This window comes from Procambarus clarkii, chromosome 24 (genome assembly GCF_040958095.1).
Source record: "Procambarus clarkii isolate CNS0578487 chromosome 24, FALCON_Pclarkii_2.0, whole genome shotgun sequence".
NCBI lineage: Eukaryota > Metazoa > Arthropoda > Malacostraca > Decapoda > Cambaridae > Procambarus > Procambarus clarkii.
This window is the reverse complement of record NC_091173.1, coordinates 1,782,174-1,798,172: the sequence shown is the minus strand read 5'-3', so window position 1 is coordinate 1,798,172 and position 15,999 is coordinate 1,782,174. Positions and strand designations below refer to the sequence as shown.

Here is a 15,999-nt window from a genome sequence, read left to right as displayed (position 1 = left end):
TTACTGTTAATGCCCTCCCATGCCTGGAGACTTACTGTTAATGCCCTCCCATGCCTGGAGACTTACTGTTAATGCCCTCCCATGCCTGGAGACTTACTGTTAATGCCCTCCCATGCCTAGAGACTTACTGTTAATGCCCTCCCATGCCTGGAGACTTACTGTTAATGCCCTCCCATGCCTCGAGACTTACTGTTAATGCCCTCCCATGCCTGGAGACTTACTGTTAATGCCCTCCCATGCCTGGAGACTTACTGTTAATGCCCTCCCATGCCTGGAGACTAACTGTTAATGCCCTCCCATGCCTCGAGACTTATGTTAATGCCCTCCCATGCCTGGAGACTTACTGTTAATGCCCTCCCATGCCTGGAGACTTACTGTTAATGCCCTCCCATGCCTGGAGACTAATTATTATATACTTAGGATAATGCCTTTTCATAATCTATAACTTTGGTTAAAACTTGGGTTGTCAAGACATGAACATGGCTGAAACAGATAAGTATCTATTGTATTATGTAAAGAAACACCAACTTTGTTGTATAAAATTATCTATAAGGGACAAAGAAATGAATCTCTGTGATGAATCCTTTATAATATATTATTGTTGGTTTAATAATATCATACTTGATAGTGCAATATTTTTATTAAAAATTATTTTATGTACAAGTTAAAGGAATTGTTTCACAGATAACTGTTAACAAGACTCTCATAATGTTGACGTGATGGATACAGGTTGTATACAGTGTTAGGCAACATACAAGGCATTCATGATTCAGCATATATGACATACATGATACAGCATACATGACATACATGATACAGCATACATGACATACAACACTGAATGCTTGCCACCAGGACATACATCACACTGCGAATTTAATATATATACATCACTGTAAATTCTCATATACACATTACACATACAAATAACTCTTATAGGGTCGTGCAGGAGACATACATAAGTCTTGTTCCCTTTGGCTCTCAGGAAAATATTATCGATGCAGGCAACTATATCGCCCCGGCGTCTCTACGAGTGCCTGGAAACTGGCTATCTTATAGTTACCGCAGATAACTGGGTGCTGTTTGCTTGTATGCACGACCAAACGTGCGGGTGTATAATAACTTGATCTTATCTATAGTGCCAAACTAATTAATATCATGCACAATAAATAGTCTTGAATTGAAGCCAAACAGATGTTATATTTTCTAATTTTAAAACAAACCACGACTGACAGCTCTTGACACGGAGAGCTGCAGAACGCACAGATGGCAGAAATAAGGTGTTTATTCCTACAGTATTTTCTTAGGATTCTGCAGAGCATCTTGGTAGCATTCTTGGTAGATCAGATTTCCGTATATGCTCGGCTCACCATATCTCAGGCAACAACAGGTCTGACTTCCTAGCAAGTTATTTGTAAGTGGTAGACAAAACCTGCTCAATTTTGCCTGAAACAATGGTGGAGATAATGCTACCGTGTCCATCTTATTGTTCGTCGAGACAGATGGTGCGAACTAATCTCTCTGAGACGACGTAAGGGTCGGCGTTGGAGGACGGCCTGCGGTCCTCCAGGTAGCCTGTTCTCTCCTCGGCCACGCCTCGTGGAATACGGACAGAAGCACCTCTGTTGGCCACACCGGCCGAGAAGTCGTGGATGGATGAAGTCTCGTGACGGCCAGTCAGACGTCTCTCGTTGTCCTTGCCTCCATGGGGGTCGTAGGCCTGGATGTGCTTATCGTGAACCTTCGACATCTTTTCAATGGCACTTTCGATTTCCAAGATGCCATCAGGCTGACGCATGGCCTCGGTAGAGAAATTGGTGTGCATTCCGGCACCGTTCCAGTCGCCAGGGATGGGCTTGGGGTCCAGGGACACCACAACGTTGAAGTCTTCTGCAACACGGTGAAGGAGGTACCGGGCCATCCAGAGGTCGTCGCCCATAGTGATGCCTTCACAGGGACCAACCTGGAACTCCCACTGAGCGGGCATCACCTCAGCGTTCTCTCCAGAGATGTTGATGCCCGTGTACAGACACGCCCTGTAGTGGGCCTCCACCACGTCCCTGCCGTAGACCTTGTTGGCCCCCACACCACAGTAATAGGGGCCCTGAGGGCCAGGGTAACCATTCTTGGGCCACCCTAAAGGATGTCTGTCAACATCCAAAAGAGTGTATTCCTGCTCCATGCCGAACCAAGGGTGCTGGTCGGCTGCCTGCTTCATCACTTCCATGCATTTCCATCGCTGGTTAGTGTCAGTAGGTTTCTTGTTATATTTATATGTATCGCACAACACCAGTTTGTTGCTTCCCAGTCTGAAGGGATCCCGGTAAATAGCTACCGGGTAGAGGTACACGTCGCTGTTGCTGCCTTCCGCCTGGCCAGTCGACGACCCGTCGAAGTTCCAGATTGGCAGCTCTGAAACGTATCATCTTGTTAGTGTATCAATTTTATTGGACAATATATAAAATGTGTCAACAAGATATACAATTTTGAAATCACTTTGTTCAATAGTAATTAAACATGAGCTCGTAAACGATATATGTATATATTATCACTTATTACATGCTCATTTTTTTAACTTTATTTTTAGCTAGGAGATCTTTAACCTTAAAAACTATTTAAGATAAAGCTCCAATCTCTTTTCCATCTTTCAACAGACCTTAACTTGGTGTAACATCAAACAGAGCCTTCTACCACCCTAAACATGAGTCTACTGCCACCCTAAACACGAGTCTACTGCCACCCTAAACACGAGTCTACTGCCACCCTAAACACGAGTCTACTGCCACCCTAAACACAAGTCTACTGCCACCCTAAACATGAGTCTACTGCCACCCTAAACACGAGTCTACTGCCACCCTAAACACAAGTCTACTGCCACCCTAAACATGAGTCTACTGCCACCCTAAACACGAGTCTACTGCCACCCTAAACACAAGTCTACTGCCACCCTAAACACGAGTCTACTGCCACCCAAAACATGAGTCTACTGCCACCCTAAACATGAGTCTACTGCCACCCTAAACACGAGTCTACTGCCACCCTAAACACAAGTCTACTGCCACCCTAAACATGAGTCTACTGCCACCCTAAACATGAGTCTACTGCCACCCTAAACACAAGTCTACTGCCACCCTAAACATGAGTCTACTGCCACCCTAAACATGAGTCTACTGCCACCCTAAACATGAGTCTACTGCCACCCTAAACATGAGTCTATTGCCACCCTAAACATGAGTCTACTGCCACCCTAAACATGAGTCTACTACCACCCTAAACATGAGTCTATTGCCACCCTAAACATGAGTCTACTGCCACCCTAAACATGAGTCTACTACCACCCTAAACATGAGTCTATTGCCACCCTAAACATGAGTCTACTGCCACCCTAAACATGAGTCTACTGCCACCCTAAACATGAGTCTATTGCCACCCTAAACATGAGTCTACTGCCACCCTAAACATGAGTCTACTGCCACCCTAAACATGAGTCTACTACCACCCCAAACCATGATTCTACTACAACCCAACATGAAGCTACTACCACCTACATAAGCCTCCACCCACCCACCCATCAAATGAGCCTACCAGCACCTACCACACGAGCCTACCAACAGAGTAACAAGCACCTACCACTGGGACACTTGGGGACAAAGTCGAGGGTCCTGGTCTTGGAGCGGAGGTTCTCGCCGGTGCCGTCCACCCACACGTACATGGCCTGGCACTTCTCCTCGGGGATGGCCAGGCGCAGGTAGCGGTCCAGCACCGTCTTGTTGGTGCCTTGGTTGTGACTCATCTTCCTCTCTCTCTCTCTCTCTCTCTGCAAGCTGAAGGAAGAAGTAGTAGTCATTTTATTTTTAAACACTTGGGTTGGACGGTAGATAGACGGTCTCGCTTCATGCAGGCCGGCGTTCAATCCCCGACTGTCCAGGGGGTTGGGCACTATTCCTTCCCCCGTCCCATCCCAAATCCGTATTCTGATCCTTTCGCAGTGCTATATTGTCGTAATGGCTTGGTGATTTCCCCTGATAGTTCAATTCAATTTAATTTTATTTTAATTGTCGACATTTACCAGTTCCGGTACGTTGACTGCTTGCTTTAATTCCTGTCTAAAGCTGTCTAACTTATAGTTGTTTGTTTCATTATAATTTGTTCTATTATAACGTAAAATAATACAAATTAAATCATTAATAATAATAAAATAATAAATTATGATCAAAAGTAATATTGATATCTTTTCACAGACATAATAACATAAAATGTAAACCCACATTTTTGTTTTTGTGAAGTTTTGTAAAGAATTTACACCAAGTCTTTAGCACTCTCCTGAGTGTTTAGTCCAGGTCTGAGTGTTTAGTCCAGGTCTGAGTGTTTAGTCCAGGTCTGAGTGTTTAGTCCAGGCCTGAGTGTTTAGTGCAGGTCTGAGTGTTTAGTCCAGGTCTGAGTGTTTAGTCCAGGTCTGTGTGTTTAGTCCAGGTCTGTGTGTTTAGTCCAGGTCTGAGTGTTTAGTCCAGGTCTGAGTGTTTAGTCCAGGTCTGAGTGTTTAGTGCAGGTCTGAGTGTTTAGTCCAGGTCTGAGTGTTTAGTGCAGGTCTGAGTGTTTAGTCCAGGTCTGAGTGTTTAGTCCAGGTCTGAGTGTTTAGTCCAGGTCTGTGTGTTTAGTCCAGGCCTGTGTGTTTAGTCCAGGTCTGAGTGTTTAGTCCAGGTCTGAGTGTTTAGTCTAGGTCTGAGTGTTTAGTCCAGGTCTGTGTGTTTAGTCCAGGTCTGAGTGTTTAATCCAGGTCTGAGTGTTTAGTCCAGGTCTGAGTGTTTAGTCCAGGTCTGAGTGTTTAGTCCAGGTCTGAGTGTTTAGTCCAGGTCTGAGTGTTTAGGCCAGGTCTGAGTGTTTAGTCCAGGTCTGAGTGTTTAGTCCAGGTCTGTGTGTTTAGTCCAGGTCTGTGTGTTTAGTCCAGGTCTGAGTGTTTAGTCCAGGTCTGAGTGTTTAGTCCAGGTCTGAGTGTTTAGTCCAGGTCTGAGTGTTTAGTCCAGGTCTGAGTGTTTAGTCCAGGTCTGAGTGTTTAGTCCAGGTCTGTGTGTTTAGTCCAGGTCTGAGTGTTTAGTCCAGGTCTGAGTGTTTAGGCCAGGTCTGAGTGTTTAGTCCAGGTCTGAGTGTTTAGTCCAGGTCTGAGTGTTTAGTCCAGGTCTGAGTGTTTAGTCCAGGTCTGAGTGTTTAGTCCAGGTCTGAGTGTTTAGTCCAGGCCTGTGTGTTTAGTCCAGGTCTGAGTGTTTAGTCCAGGTCTGAGTGTTTAGTCCAGGTCTGAGTGTTTAGTCCAGGTCTGAGTGTGTGGTGATCACCACCAGACTTACATCTCAACCTCTTTTGTCCAGGTTTTTATCCTAAGATAATAATATTGATAATACAGTGCACTAATAATAATAATAATAATAATAATAATAATAATAATAATAATAATAATAATTATAATAATAATAATAATAATAATAATAATTATAATAATAATAATAATAATATTAATAATAATAATAATAATAATAATAATAATAATAATAATAATAATAATTATAATAATAATAATAATAATAATAATTATAATAATAATAATAATAATATTAATAATAATAATAATAATAATAATAATAATAATTATAATAATAATAATAATAATAATTATAATAATAATAATAATAATAATAATTATAATAATAATAATAATAATATTAATAATAATAATAATAATAATAATAATAATAATTATAATAATAATAATAATAATAATTATAATAATAATAATAATAATAATAATATGAACAACGGTACACTCCAATGGGCCATAAAGCTACAGGGAGCGGAGGAAGAAGGATGGGAATGCACATAAAATGTATATAAGACTAATTGTGCTAATTTTAGGATTGGTGTTGCTAGTCTTATCTCCAGTTGTTAGACAACATCCAGCACATCTGGTGAGAACCAAAGTTGGCATACTTGAACCAGTACCTGGATGCTGGTTCTGGGAGTTAGTCTACTCCCTAAGCCCGGTTCAGGGCCAGGCTTGACTTGTGAAAGCTTGGTCCAACAGGCTGTTGCTTGGAGCGGCTCACAGGCCCACAAATCCGCTACAGTCTGGTTGATCCGGTACGTCTTGAAGAAAATTATCCAGTTTTTTTTAAGATTTCCACTTTTGTTCTTGCAATATTTTTTTTTATTTGCTGGGAGTATGTTGAAGAACTGTGGGCCTCTGGTCTTCATAGTTCCCTAGGCCTATGGCACCTCTAGTCTTCGCGGGCTCTACTCTGCATTTCGTTCCATATCTGTCACTCCATTATGTTGTTATTTTACTCTGCAAATGTTTGGACCTGGCCCTCCAGTATTTTTCAAGTATTTATGATTTGGTACCTCTCTCGTCTCCTTTCTTAAGAGTACATTTTGAGAGCTTTGAGAAGATGCCAGTAGTTTAGGTGCTCTATTGTGTTCATGGGTGTCATGTATGTTCTCTTTATATACTTGTGTTTCAGCAATCTCTCCCACTCTGAACAGGGAAGTGAGAGTGAGGAGGAAGTATTACCAGTCAGGCTCTAGACTGTGGTGGGACGCCAACCGTCGTGGTGCACTCTAGCACGAGTACACTCTTGTGCACTCATTCTAGATTCTATAATTTTTCAAACAGACATCTCTTGTTCGGTATGTATCTGAAGTATAGAAGCAGGGCTGTTCATTACGACTATGATGGCCGTCGTAGCTTCTCTGTGAGCAGCGGTACAGCCACTAGCAGGAATTTGTCATTCATGTATATGAACAGAGGGAGAGAGAGCGAGAAGCAATTTGTGGATGTAAAGCCAACGGTTCTCAGGCTGTGTCAACACAGGCCTGTAGGCCGTGACGTCACCTGAGGCATCACGTGACTAGAGGGAAGCCTACAATTGATGGACGCACCTCTAGACCGATGCCGCGCTTTCCTCTGATTGGTGGATTCATAGACAGCGGGGAGAAGTGGGCTCCACTCCTGCCTCACCCTCGCCATGCATTCTGGGCTTGTCGTCGAGGGTGTAGGACGTGTCTCCTCGGAGTTCCTCCAAACTGCAAGGACCATCTGGAGCGATATTTATGTAACTCATTTATCATCGTCCCATCACCGCTGATCCATCACCGCTGATCCATCACCGCTGATCCATCACCGCGGATCCATCACCGCTGATCCATCACCGCTGATCCATCACCGCGGATCCATCACCGCTGATCCATCACCGCGGATCCATCACCGCTGATCCATCACCGCGGATCCATCACCGCTGATCCATCACCGCTGATCCATCACCGCTGATCCATCACCGCTGATCCATCACCGCTGATCCATCACCGCGGATCCATCACCGCTGATCCATCACCGCGGATCCATCACCGCGGATCCATCACCGCTGATCCGTCACCGCTGATCCATCACCGCGGATCCATCACCGCTGATCCATCACCGCTGATCCATCACCGCGGATCCATCACCGCGGATCCATCACCGCTGATCCATCACCGCGGATCCATCACCGCTGATCCATCACCGCTGATCCATCACCGCGGATCCATCACCGCTGATCCATCACCGCGGATCCATCACCGCGGATCCATCACCGCTGATCCATCACCGCTGATCCATCACCGCGGATCCATCACCGCTGATCCATCACCGCTGATCCATCACCGCTGATCCATCACCGCGGATCCATCACCGCTGATCCATCACCGCGGATCCATCACCGCGGATCCATCACCGCTGATCCATCACCGCGGATCCATCACCGCTGATCCATCACCGCTGATCCATCACCGCGGATCCATCACCGCTGATCCATCACCGCTGATCCATCACCGCTGATCCATCACCGCGGATCCATCACCGCTGATCCATCACCGCGGATCCATCACCGCTGATCCATCACCGCTGATCCATCACCGCGGATCCATCACCGCGGATCCATCACCGCTGATCCATCACCGCTGATCCATCACCGCTGATCCATCACCGCTGATCCATCACCGCGGATCCATCACCGCGGATCCATCACCGCTGATCCATCACCTCTGATCCATCACCGCTGATCCATCACCGCGGATCCATCACCGCTGATCCATCACCGCGGATCCATCACCGCGGATCCATCACCGCTGATTCATCACCGCTGATCCATCACCGCTGATCCATCACCGCGGATCCATCACCGCTGATCCATCACCGCTGATCCATCACCGCTGATCCATCACCGCGGATCCATCACCGCTGATCCATCACCGCTGATCCATCACCGCTGATCCATCACCGCGGATCCATCACCGCTGATCCATCACCGCGGATCCATCACCGCTGATCCATCACCGCGGATCCATCACCGCGGATCCATCACCGCTGATCCATCACCGCTGATCCATCACCGCTGATCCATCACCGCTGATCCATCACCGCGGATCCATCACCGCGGATCCATCACCGCTGATCCATCACCTCTGATCCATCACCGCGGATCCATCACCGCGGATACATCACCGCTGATCCATCACCGCGGATCCATCACCGCGGATCCATCACCGCTGATTCATCACCGCTGATCCATCACCGCTGATCCATCACCGCGGATCCATCACCGCTGATCCATCACCGCTGATCCATCACCGCTGATCCATCACCGCGGATCCATCACCGCTGATCCATCACCGCTGATCCATCACCGCGGATCCATCACCGCTGATCCATCACCGCTGATCCATCACCGCTGATCCATCACCGCTGATCCATCACCGCTGATCCATCACCGCTGATCCATCACCGCTGATCCATCACCGCGGATCCATCACCGCTGATCCATCACCGCGGATCCATCACCGCTGATCCATCACCGCTGATCCATCACCGCGGATCCATCACCGCTGATCCATCACCGCTGATCCATCACCGCTGATCCATCACCGCTGATCCATCACCGCGGATCCATCACCGCTGATCCATCACCGCGGATCCATCACCGCTGATCCATCACCGCTGATCCATCACCGCGGATCCATCACCGCGGATCCATCACCGCTGATCCATCACCGCGGATCCATCACCGCGGATCCATCACCGCGGATCCATCACCGCGGATCCATCAAGCAGAATCCGGAATCGTGGCGATAGGAATTTCGATAATTATGAGTGAAGGTAAGTAAATAGAGTGTTCCGTCAGTATACGAGTCAATACTTGACTAAGAGGCAATAAGGCAAGGCCTCCCAGTGTTTGTGACATCTTCATGTTCTACTTTACAGAATTACCACCACTTTGGAGGACATAGAATTCCCGCTTTCTATGAATTCTTTGGAATTCAAAGAATTCTTTCTAACGTCCCTGTGGCTCATTTGGGTACTCAGTTTCGACCTGTGTCCCCCTTGTTCGAGTACCACCCGTGTTAAACAATTTATCTTGATCTACCCTGTCAATTCCTCTTAGAATTTTGTAGGTAGTGATCAATATCTATCCGAGCTCTCCTATCTTCCAGCGACGTTAGGTACATTTCATGCAGCCTTTCCTCGTAACTCATTCCTCTTTTTTCTGGGACTAGCCTAGTGGCATACCTTTGAACTTTTCCCAGATAAATCCTGTGCTTGACAAAGTACGGGCTTCATGCTGGGGCTGCATACTCCAGGATTGGTCTTACACATGTGGTATACAAGATTCTGAATGATTCCTTACACAGGTTTCTGAAGGCACTTCTGATGTTAGCCAGCCTCGCATACGCCGCCAATGTTATTCTTTTTATGTGGGCTTCAGGAGACAGGTTTGGTGTGATATCAACTCCTAGATCTTTTTCTCTCTGTCTCTTTCATGGAGGACTTCATCTCTCATTCAGAATCATGTTTCTAGCCTCCTGTTACCACTTCCTAGTTTCATTACTTTTCATTTAATTGGGTTAAACTATAGTAGCCATTTGTTGGACCATTCATTCAGTTTGTTTAGATCATCTTGTAGCCTCATACTATCTTCCTCTGACTTAATCCTCCTCATAATTTTTGCGTCATCAGCAAACATTGAGAGTAACGAGTCTATTTCCTCTGGAAGATCATTCACATATATATCAGAAACAGTATAGGTCCAAGGACTGATCCCTGTGGGACTCCACTGGTGACACCTCGCCAATCTGAGACCTGGCCTCTCACAGTTGCTCGCTGTCTTCTGTTGCTTAGGTACTCCCTTATCCAATGGAGTACCTTCCCTTTCACTCCTGCCTGTATTTCCAGCTTGAGTACTAGTCTCTTGTGCGATACTGTGTTAAAGCCTTTCTTGCAGTCCAAAAATACGCAGTCTGCCCACCCCTTTCTTTTATGCCTGATTTTTGTTGTCTGGTTGTAGAATTCATTTAATATTGTGAGGCATGACTTTTCCTCCCAGAACCCATGCTGATGTTGTGTTACAAAGTTCTTTCACTCCAGATGTTCCACTACCTTTTTTCATACAATCTTTGTTATCAACTTGAATGGTATGCAAGTTAAGGACACTGGCCAGTAGTTTAGTGTCTCCTGCTTATCCCCATTTTTGGATATCGGGACAACATTAGCAGTCTTCCAAATTTTTATCAGCTCCCATTTCCAGTGATATGTTATACACTATGGAGAGTGATATGCACAGTGCTTCTGCTCCTTCCTTTAGTATCCATGGTGATATTCCAGGGTCTTTAGCCTTTGTCACATCCAACTCTAGTAAACACTTCTTTACTTCCCCACTGGTAATCCCAAACTCCTCTAGTGGTGCCTGGTTGCCTATTCCCTGTCTCATCTCTGGAACTTCTCCTTGCTCAAATGAGAAGACCTGGAATTTCTTATTGAGTTCCTCGTACATTTCCTTGTCGTTTGTAGTGAATCTGTAGTCTCTATCCTCAGTTTTATTACCTGTTCCTTCACTGTTGTTTTCCTCCTGATGTGGCTCCTCAACCTCAATTTAGGTTGAGTCTTTGCTTTGTTTGCTATTTCATTTTCATATTGCCTTGCTGTTTCTCATCTCACCCTGACGTATTCATTCTAGGCACTCTGGTATCTTTCTCTGCTCTCTAGTGTCCTGTTATTTCTATAGTTTCTCCACGCCCTTGTACTTAGTTGCTTCGCTAGCTTACATCTCTGATTAACCCATGGGTTTGTCGTCTGCACTTCATTTTTTCCTTTTGGACTGGGACGAACTTGTCTGCTGCCTCCTTACACTTCTGTGTGATGTAGTCCATCATGTCTTGGGCCGTCTTTCTTCCGAGCTTTGCTTTCCAAGTTATATCTGTTAGGAATTTTCTTACCTCCTCATAGTTTCCCTTTCGGAATGCCAGTCTTTTGTTTTCTGGTCCCTTCCTTGAGTACATTAACCCTTCCTCGGCCAAACACTCAAACATCAGTACACTGTGATCACTTATTCCCACGGGGGCTTCGAAACAGATTTCCCTTATGTCGGAGTCACTTAGAGTGAAGACTAGGTCGAGTCTCGCTGGTTCATCATTGCCTCTCATTCTCGTAAGTCCCCTGACATGTTGACTTAAAAAGTTTCTAGTCGTCACCTCTAGCATTTTCGCTCTCCATGTTTCCTTACCTCCATGTGGTTCTCTGTTTTCCCAGTCTATCCTTCCATGATTAAAGTTCCCCATGATGAGCAGATGGGATCATGATGAGCAGATGGGATCGATTTCAACAGGCAGCAGTGGCTACTCTCTTAGTTACAGTGTTAACTGCCATGTTGTTTCTGTCATACTCTTGCCTGGGTCTTCTGTCGTTTGGTGGAGGGTTATATATCACTGCTACCACTACTCTTGGTCTTCCTATCATCATGGTACCTGTAATGTAGTCTCTGAACCCCTCGCAGCCTGGAATAATCATGTCCTCGAAGCTATATTCCTTTCTTATCAGTAGGGCCACTCTGCCTCCTCCCCTTCCTTTCCTCTCTCTCCTTATTACAGTGTAGTCCTGGGGAAAACCACATCCATTATGATTCCTGAGAGTTTTGTTTCTGTGAGTCCAATTACAACTATGGTTCCGTTCTTGTACTATGCGAGTAGGTGAGTTCAACTAGGTGAGTACACACACACAGGCGCACACACACACACACACACACACACACACACACACACACACACACACACACACATACAGACACACACACACACAGACACACACACACGGGTCGGTGCATCGGTGTCTGTGTGGATAGCACATTGGACACATAATCCTGTGGCCCAGGTTCAATTTCCGGCGCCGGCGACAAACAAAAATGGGCAGAGTTTCTTTCACCCTGATGCCTCATGCATAGATGAACTGCAAAAGGCAGCAACATTAGCTCACAGAATGAGAGTGAAACTGCTGGTCATGGGGGATCTAAATCATGGAGAGATAAATTGGGAATCAAGAAATCCCCATGGAGGTGAAGAAACGTGGGGAGCAAAGTTAGTAGATGTTATAGACAGGAATTTCTTAACACAACATGTGAAGGAAGACACAAGGGAAAGAGGAGGAGACACACCGAGCCTATTAGACCTGATTTTCACCCAGAACATAGAAGACATCGAGAATTTGGAACATGAAATACCTCTAGGGGCCAGTGACCATTGTGTCCTAGTCTTTGACTACATGATGGAATTCAAACTTGTGACCAAGAGACAAGAGGTCTGGGAAAGGAGAATTGACTACAGGAAAGGGGACTACAGGAGGATAAGGGACTATCTGGGTGAAGTGCAGTGGGAGGAAGAAATTGGAGGAAAAACAGTCCAAGATATAATGGATCTAATCATACGGAAATGCCAGGAGGCCGAAGAGAGATTTATACCAACAGTAAAAGGAAAAAATAAGAGGGAATATAATAACCCATGGTTTAATAGACAGTGTCAGGAAGCAAAAATGGCCAGCAGGTGGGAGTGGAGGAAGTGCAGAAGACAAAGGACAGAGGACAACAGGATCAAATGTAACAGAGCTAGGAACGATTATATTAACATAAGAAGAGCATCGGAAAAAAATTATGAGTACGATATTGCGATCAAAGCGAAAAAGCAACCTAAGTTACTACACAGCCATATAAGAAGAAAAATGTCGGTGAACGACCAAGTGACAAGACTAAGGAAAACAGAAGGGGCATATATGGAAAATGACAAGGAAATCTGCAAAGTACTGAATGCCAGTTTCCATGGAGTGTTCACAACCGAGCCTGAGCAACTCCCATTGTTAGAAGAGATTACCCTAGATGAAAGACTATCAGATATAGAGGTGACAGCAGAGGAGGTAATGAAACAGTTGACAACACTGGATACAACTGAAGCGGTTGGGCCAGATAAAGTATCACTGTGGATACTAAAAGAGGCAGCGCAGGCATTCAGCATGCCTCTGGCAAGGATCTTTAATGAATCACTAAGATCGGGAGAATTGCCCAATTGCTGAAAGAGGGCAAATGTTGTACTGATTTTCAAGAAAGGTGATAGGGAGGAGGCACTTAACTAAAGATCTGTATCACTGACAAGCATCCCCTGTAAAATACTTGAAAGAATAATTAGGCTAAGACTGGTTGCACACCTGGAGAACGTTAGGTTTGTAAACAAACATCAACATGGGTTCTAGAAAGGGAAATCTTGCCTGAAAAAACTTTTGGAATTCTAGGATAAAATAACGAGGATAAGATAAGACAGAGAAGGTTGGGCAGACTGCATATTCCTGGCTGCCAGAAAGACTTTGATACAGTACCGCACATGAGACTGCTATACAAACTCGAGAGGCAGGCGGGGGTGGGAGGAAAGACATTAGCATGGGTAAGGAACTACCTAACAGGAAGGAGCCAAAGAGTTACGGTAAGGGGCGAGAAGTCGGACTGGCGAAAAGTAACGAGTGGAGTACCTCAAGAATCGGTGCTGGGGCCAATTCTATTTCTAATATATGTTAACGATATGTTTACAGGAGTAGAGTTCTACATGTCCATGTTCGCTGATGACACAAAGTTGATGAGAAAAGTTGGGACAGATAAGGATTGTAGGATCCTCCAAGAGGACTTGAACAGGTTTCAGAGATGGTCAAAGAAATGGCTACTGGAGTTCAACATGAGCAAATGTAAAGTTATGGAAATGGGACTAGGTTATAGGACACCAAAGGGACAGTTCACAATGAAGGGTACACCAATGCTGATGGGGTATCCAATAAAGCAGAAGAGATAAAAGAAAGAGTTAGTGAGGCAGACCCAGACATAGTTGCAATAGTGAAAACTAAAATAAATTGCATGATCTTGGATGCAATCTTTCCAGAGGGGTACCAGGTGATAAGAAAAGAAAGGACACAGAGACAGGGAGGAGGAGTGGCACTCCTAATAAAGCGGAAATGGAAGTTTGATGAGTTGGAAAATTCGGGTACCAATGAAAGCACGAGCTTCATACATGGAACTCTGACAGTGGATGGGAAGAAGATTGTAATCTTGTTACTCTACAATCCCCCACCAAACAGTAGAAGGCCCAGGCAGGAGTATGAGGACAGCAACAAGACATGTATAGATGAACTGCAGAGGGCAGCAACTTTAGTGCATAGAATGAGAGCGAAGCTGCTGGTCATGGGGGACCTAAATCACGGAGAGATTAATTGGAAAACAAGGAATCCTAATGGCGGGGAGGAAACGTGGGGAGCGAAGTTAGTATACGTTATTGACAGGAATTTCCTAACACAGCATGTGAAGGAAGACACAAAGGAAACAGGAGGGGATACGCCCAGCCTATTAGATCTGATCTTCACTCAGAATGAAGAAGACATCGAGAATTTGGAACATGAAATACCACTATGAGCCAGTGACCATTGTGTCCTAGTCTTTGACTACATGATGGAATTCAAACTTGTGACCAAAGGACAAGAGGACTGGGAAAGGAGACTTGATTACAGAAAAGGGGACTACAGAAGGATAAGGGACTATCTGGGAGAAGTGCAGTGGGAGGAAGAAACTGGAGGAAAAACACTCCAAGATATGATGAACCAAGTCATATGGAAATGTAAGAAGGCTGAAGAGAGATTTATTCCAACAGTAAAGAAAAAATGCAGGAGGGAATATAATAACCCATGGTTTAATAGACAGTGTCAGGAAGCAAAAATGAGAAGCAGGAGGGAGTGGAGGAAGTACAGAAGACAAAGGACAGAGGATAACAGGATTAGATGTAACCGAGCTAGGAACGATTACATTAACATAAGACGAGTGTTGGAAAGAAAGTATGAAAATGATATTGCAATCAAAGCGAAAAAGCAACCTAAATTACTACATAGCCATATAAGAAGGAAGATGTCGGTAAATGACCAAGTGACAAGACTAAGGAAAACTAAAGGGGCATATACAAAAAGGGACAAGGAAATCTACGAAGCACTGAATGCAAGTTTTCATGGAGTGTTCATGGAGTTTCCATGGAGTGACCGAGCCTGCTCCCATTGGAGTGACCGAGCCAGCTCCCATTGTTAGAAGAGATTACCCTAGACGGAAGACAATCAGTTATAGAGCAGAGGAGGTATTGAAAGAGTTGACAACACTGGATGCAACTAAAGCGGTTGGACCAGACAAAGTATCACTGTGGATACTAAAAGAAGCAGCGCAGGCCCTCAGCGTGCCTCTGGCAATGATCTTTAATGAGTCGCTTATGTGAGGAGAATTGCCCAGTTGCTGGAAGAAGGCGAATGTCGCACCGATTTTCAAGACAGGAGACAGGGAGAAGGCACTTAACTACAGACCCGTATCACTGACAAGCATCCCCTGCAAAATACTTGAAAGAATAATTAAGCTAAGACTCAACACTGGCAAAAGTTAGAACATCATTCAGAAACCTAAGTGTGGAGGTATTTAGGGCGCTTTACACTGCCTACGTGAGACCAGTCTTAGAGTATGCCGTGCCATCATGGGGGTCCCCACCTGAAGAAACACATAAGGAAACTGGAAAAGGTTCAGAAGTTTGCAACGAGGCTTGTCCCAGGAAAGCACAAGCTCCATACATGGAACTCTGACAGCAGATGGGAAG

The 15,999-nt window shown here is 45.2% G+C and overlaps 1 protein-coding gene across 1 annotated transcript in view; it reads right to left on the bottom strand.

The window, feature by feature from the left end:
- Positions 1-621: 621 nt before the first annotated feature.
- LOC138368151 (glutamine synthetase) overlaps positions 622-15,999 on the bottom strand; it is a 24,857-nt gene continuing 9,479 nt past the window's right edge. The window contains exons 2-3 of the mRNA XM_069330453.1: positions 3,631-3,824; positions 622-2,412 (exon numbers count right to left, since the gene is read on the bottom strand). Of these exons, the coding sequence (XP_069186554.1) occupies positions 1,484-2,412; positions 3,631-3,793 (1,092 nt within the window). The 5' untranslated portion in view covers positions 3,794-3,824 and the 3' untranslated portion in view covers positions 622-1,483. The remainder of the gene's footprint in view (positions 2,413-3,630; positions 3,825-15,999) is intronic.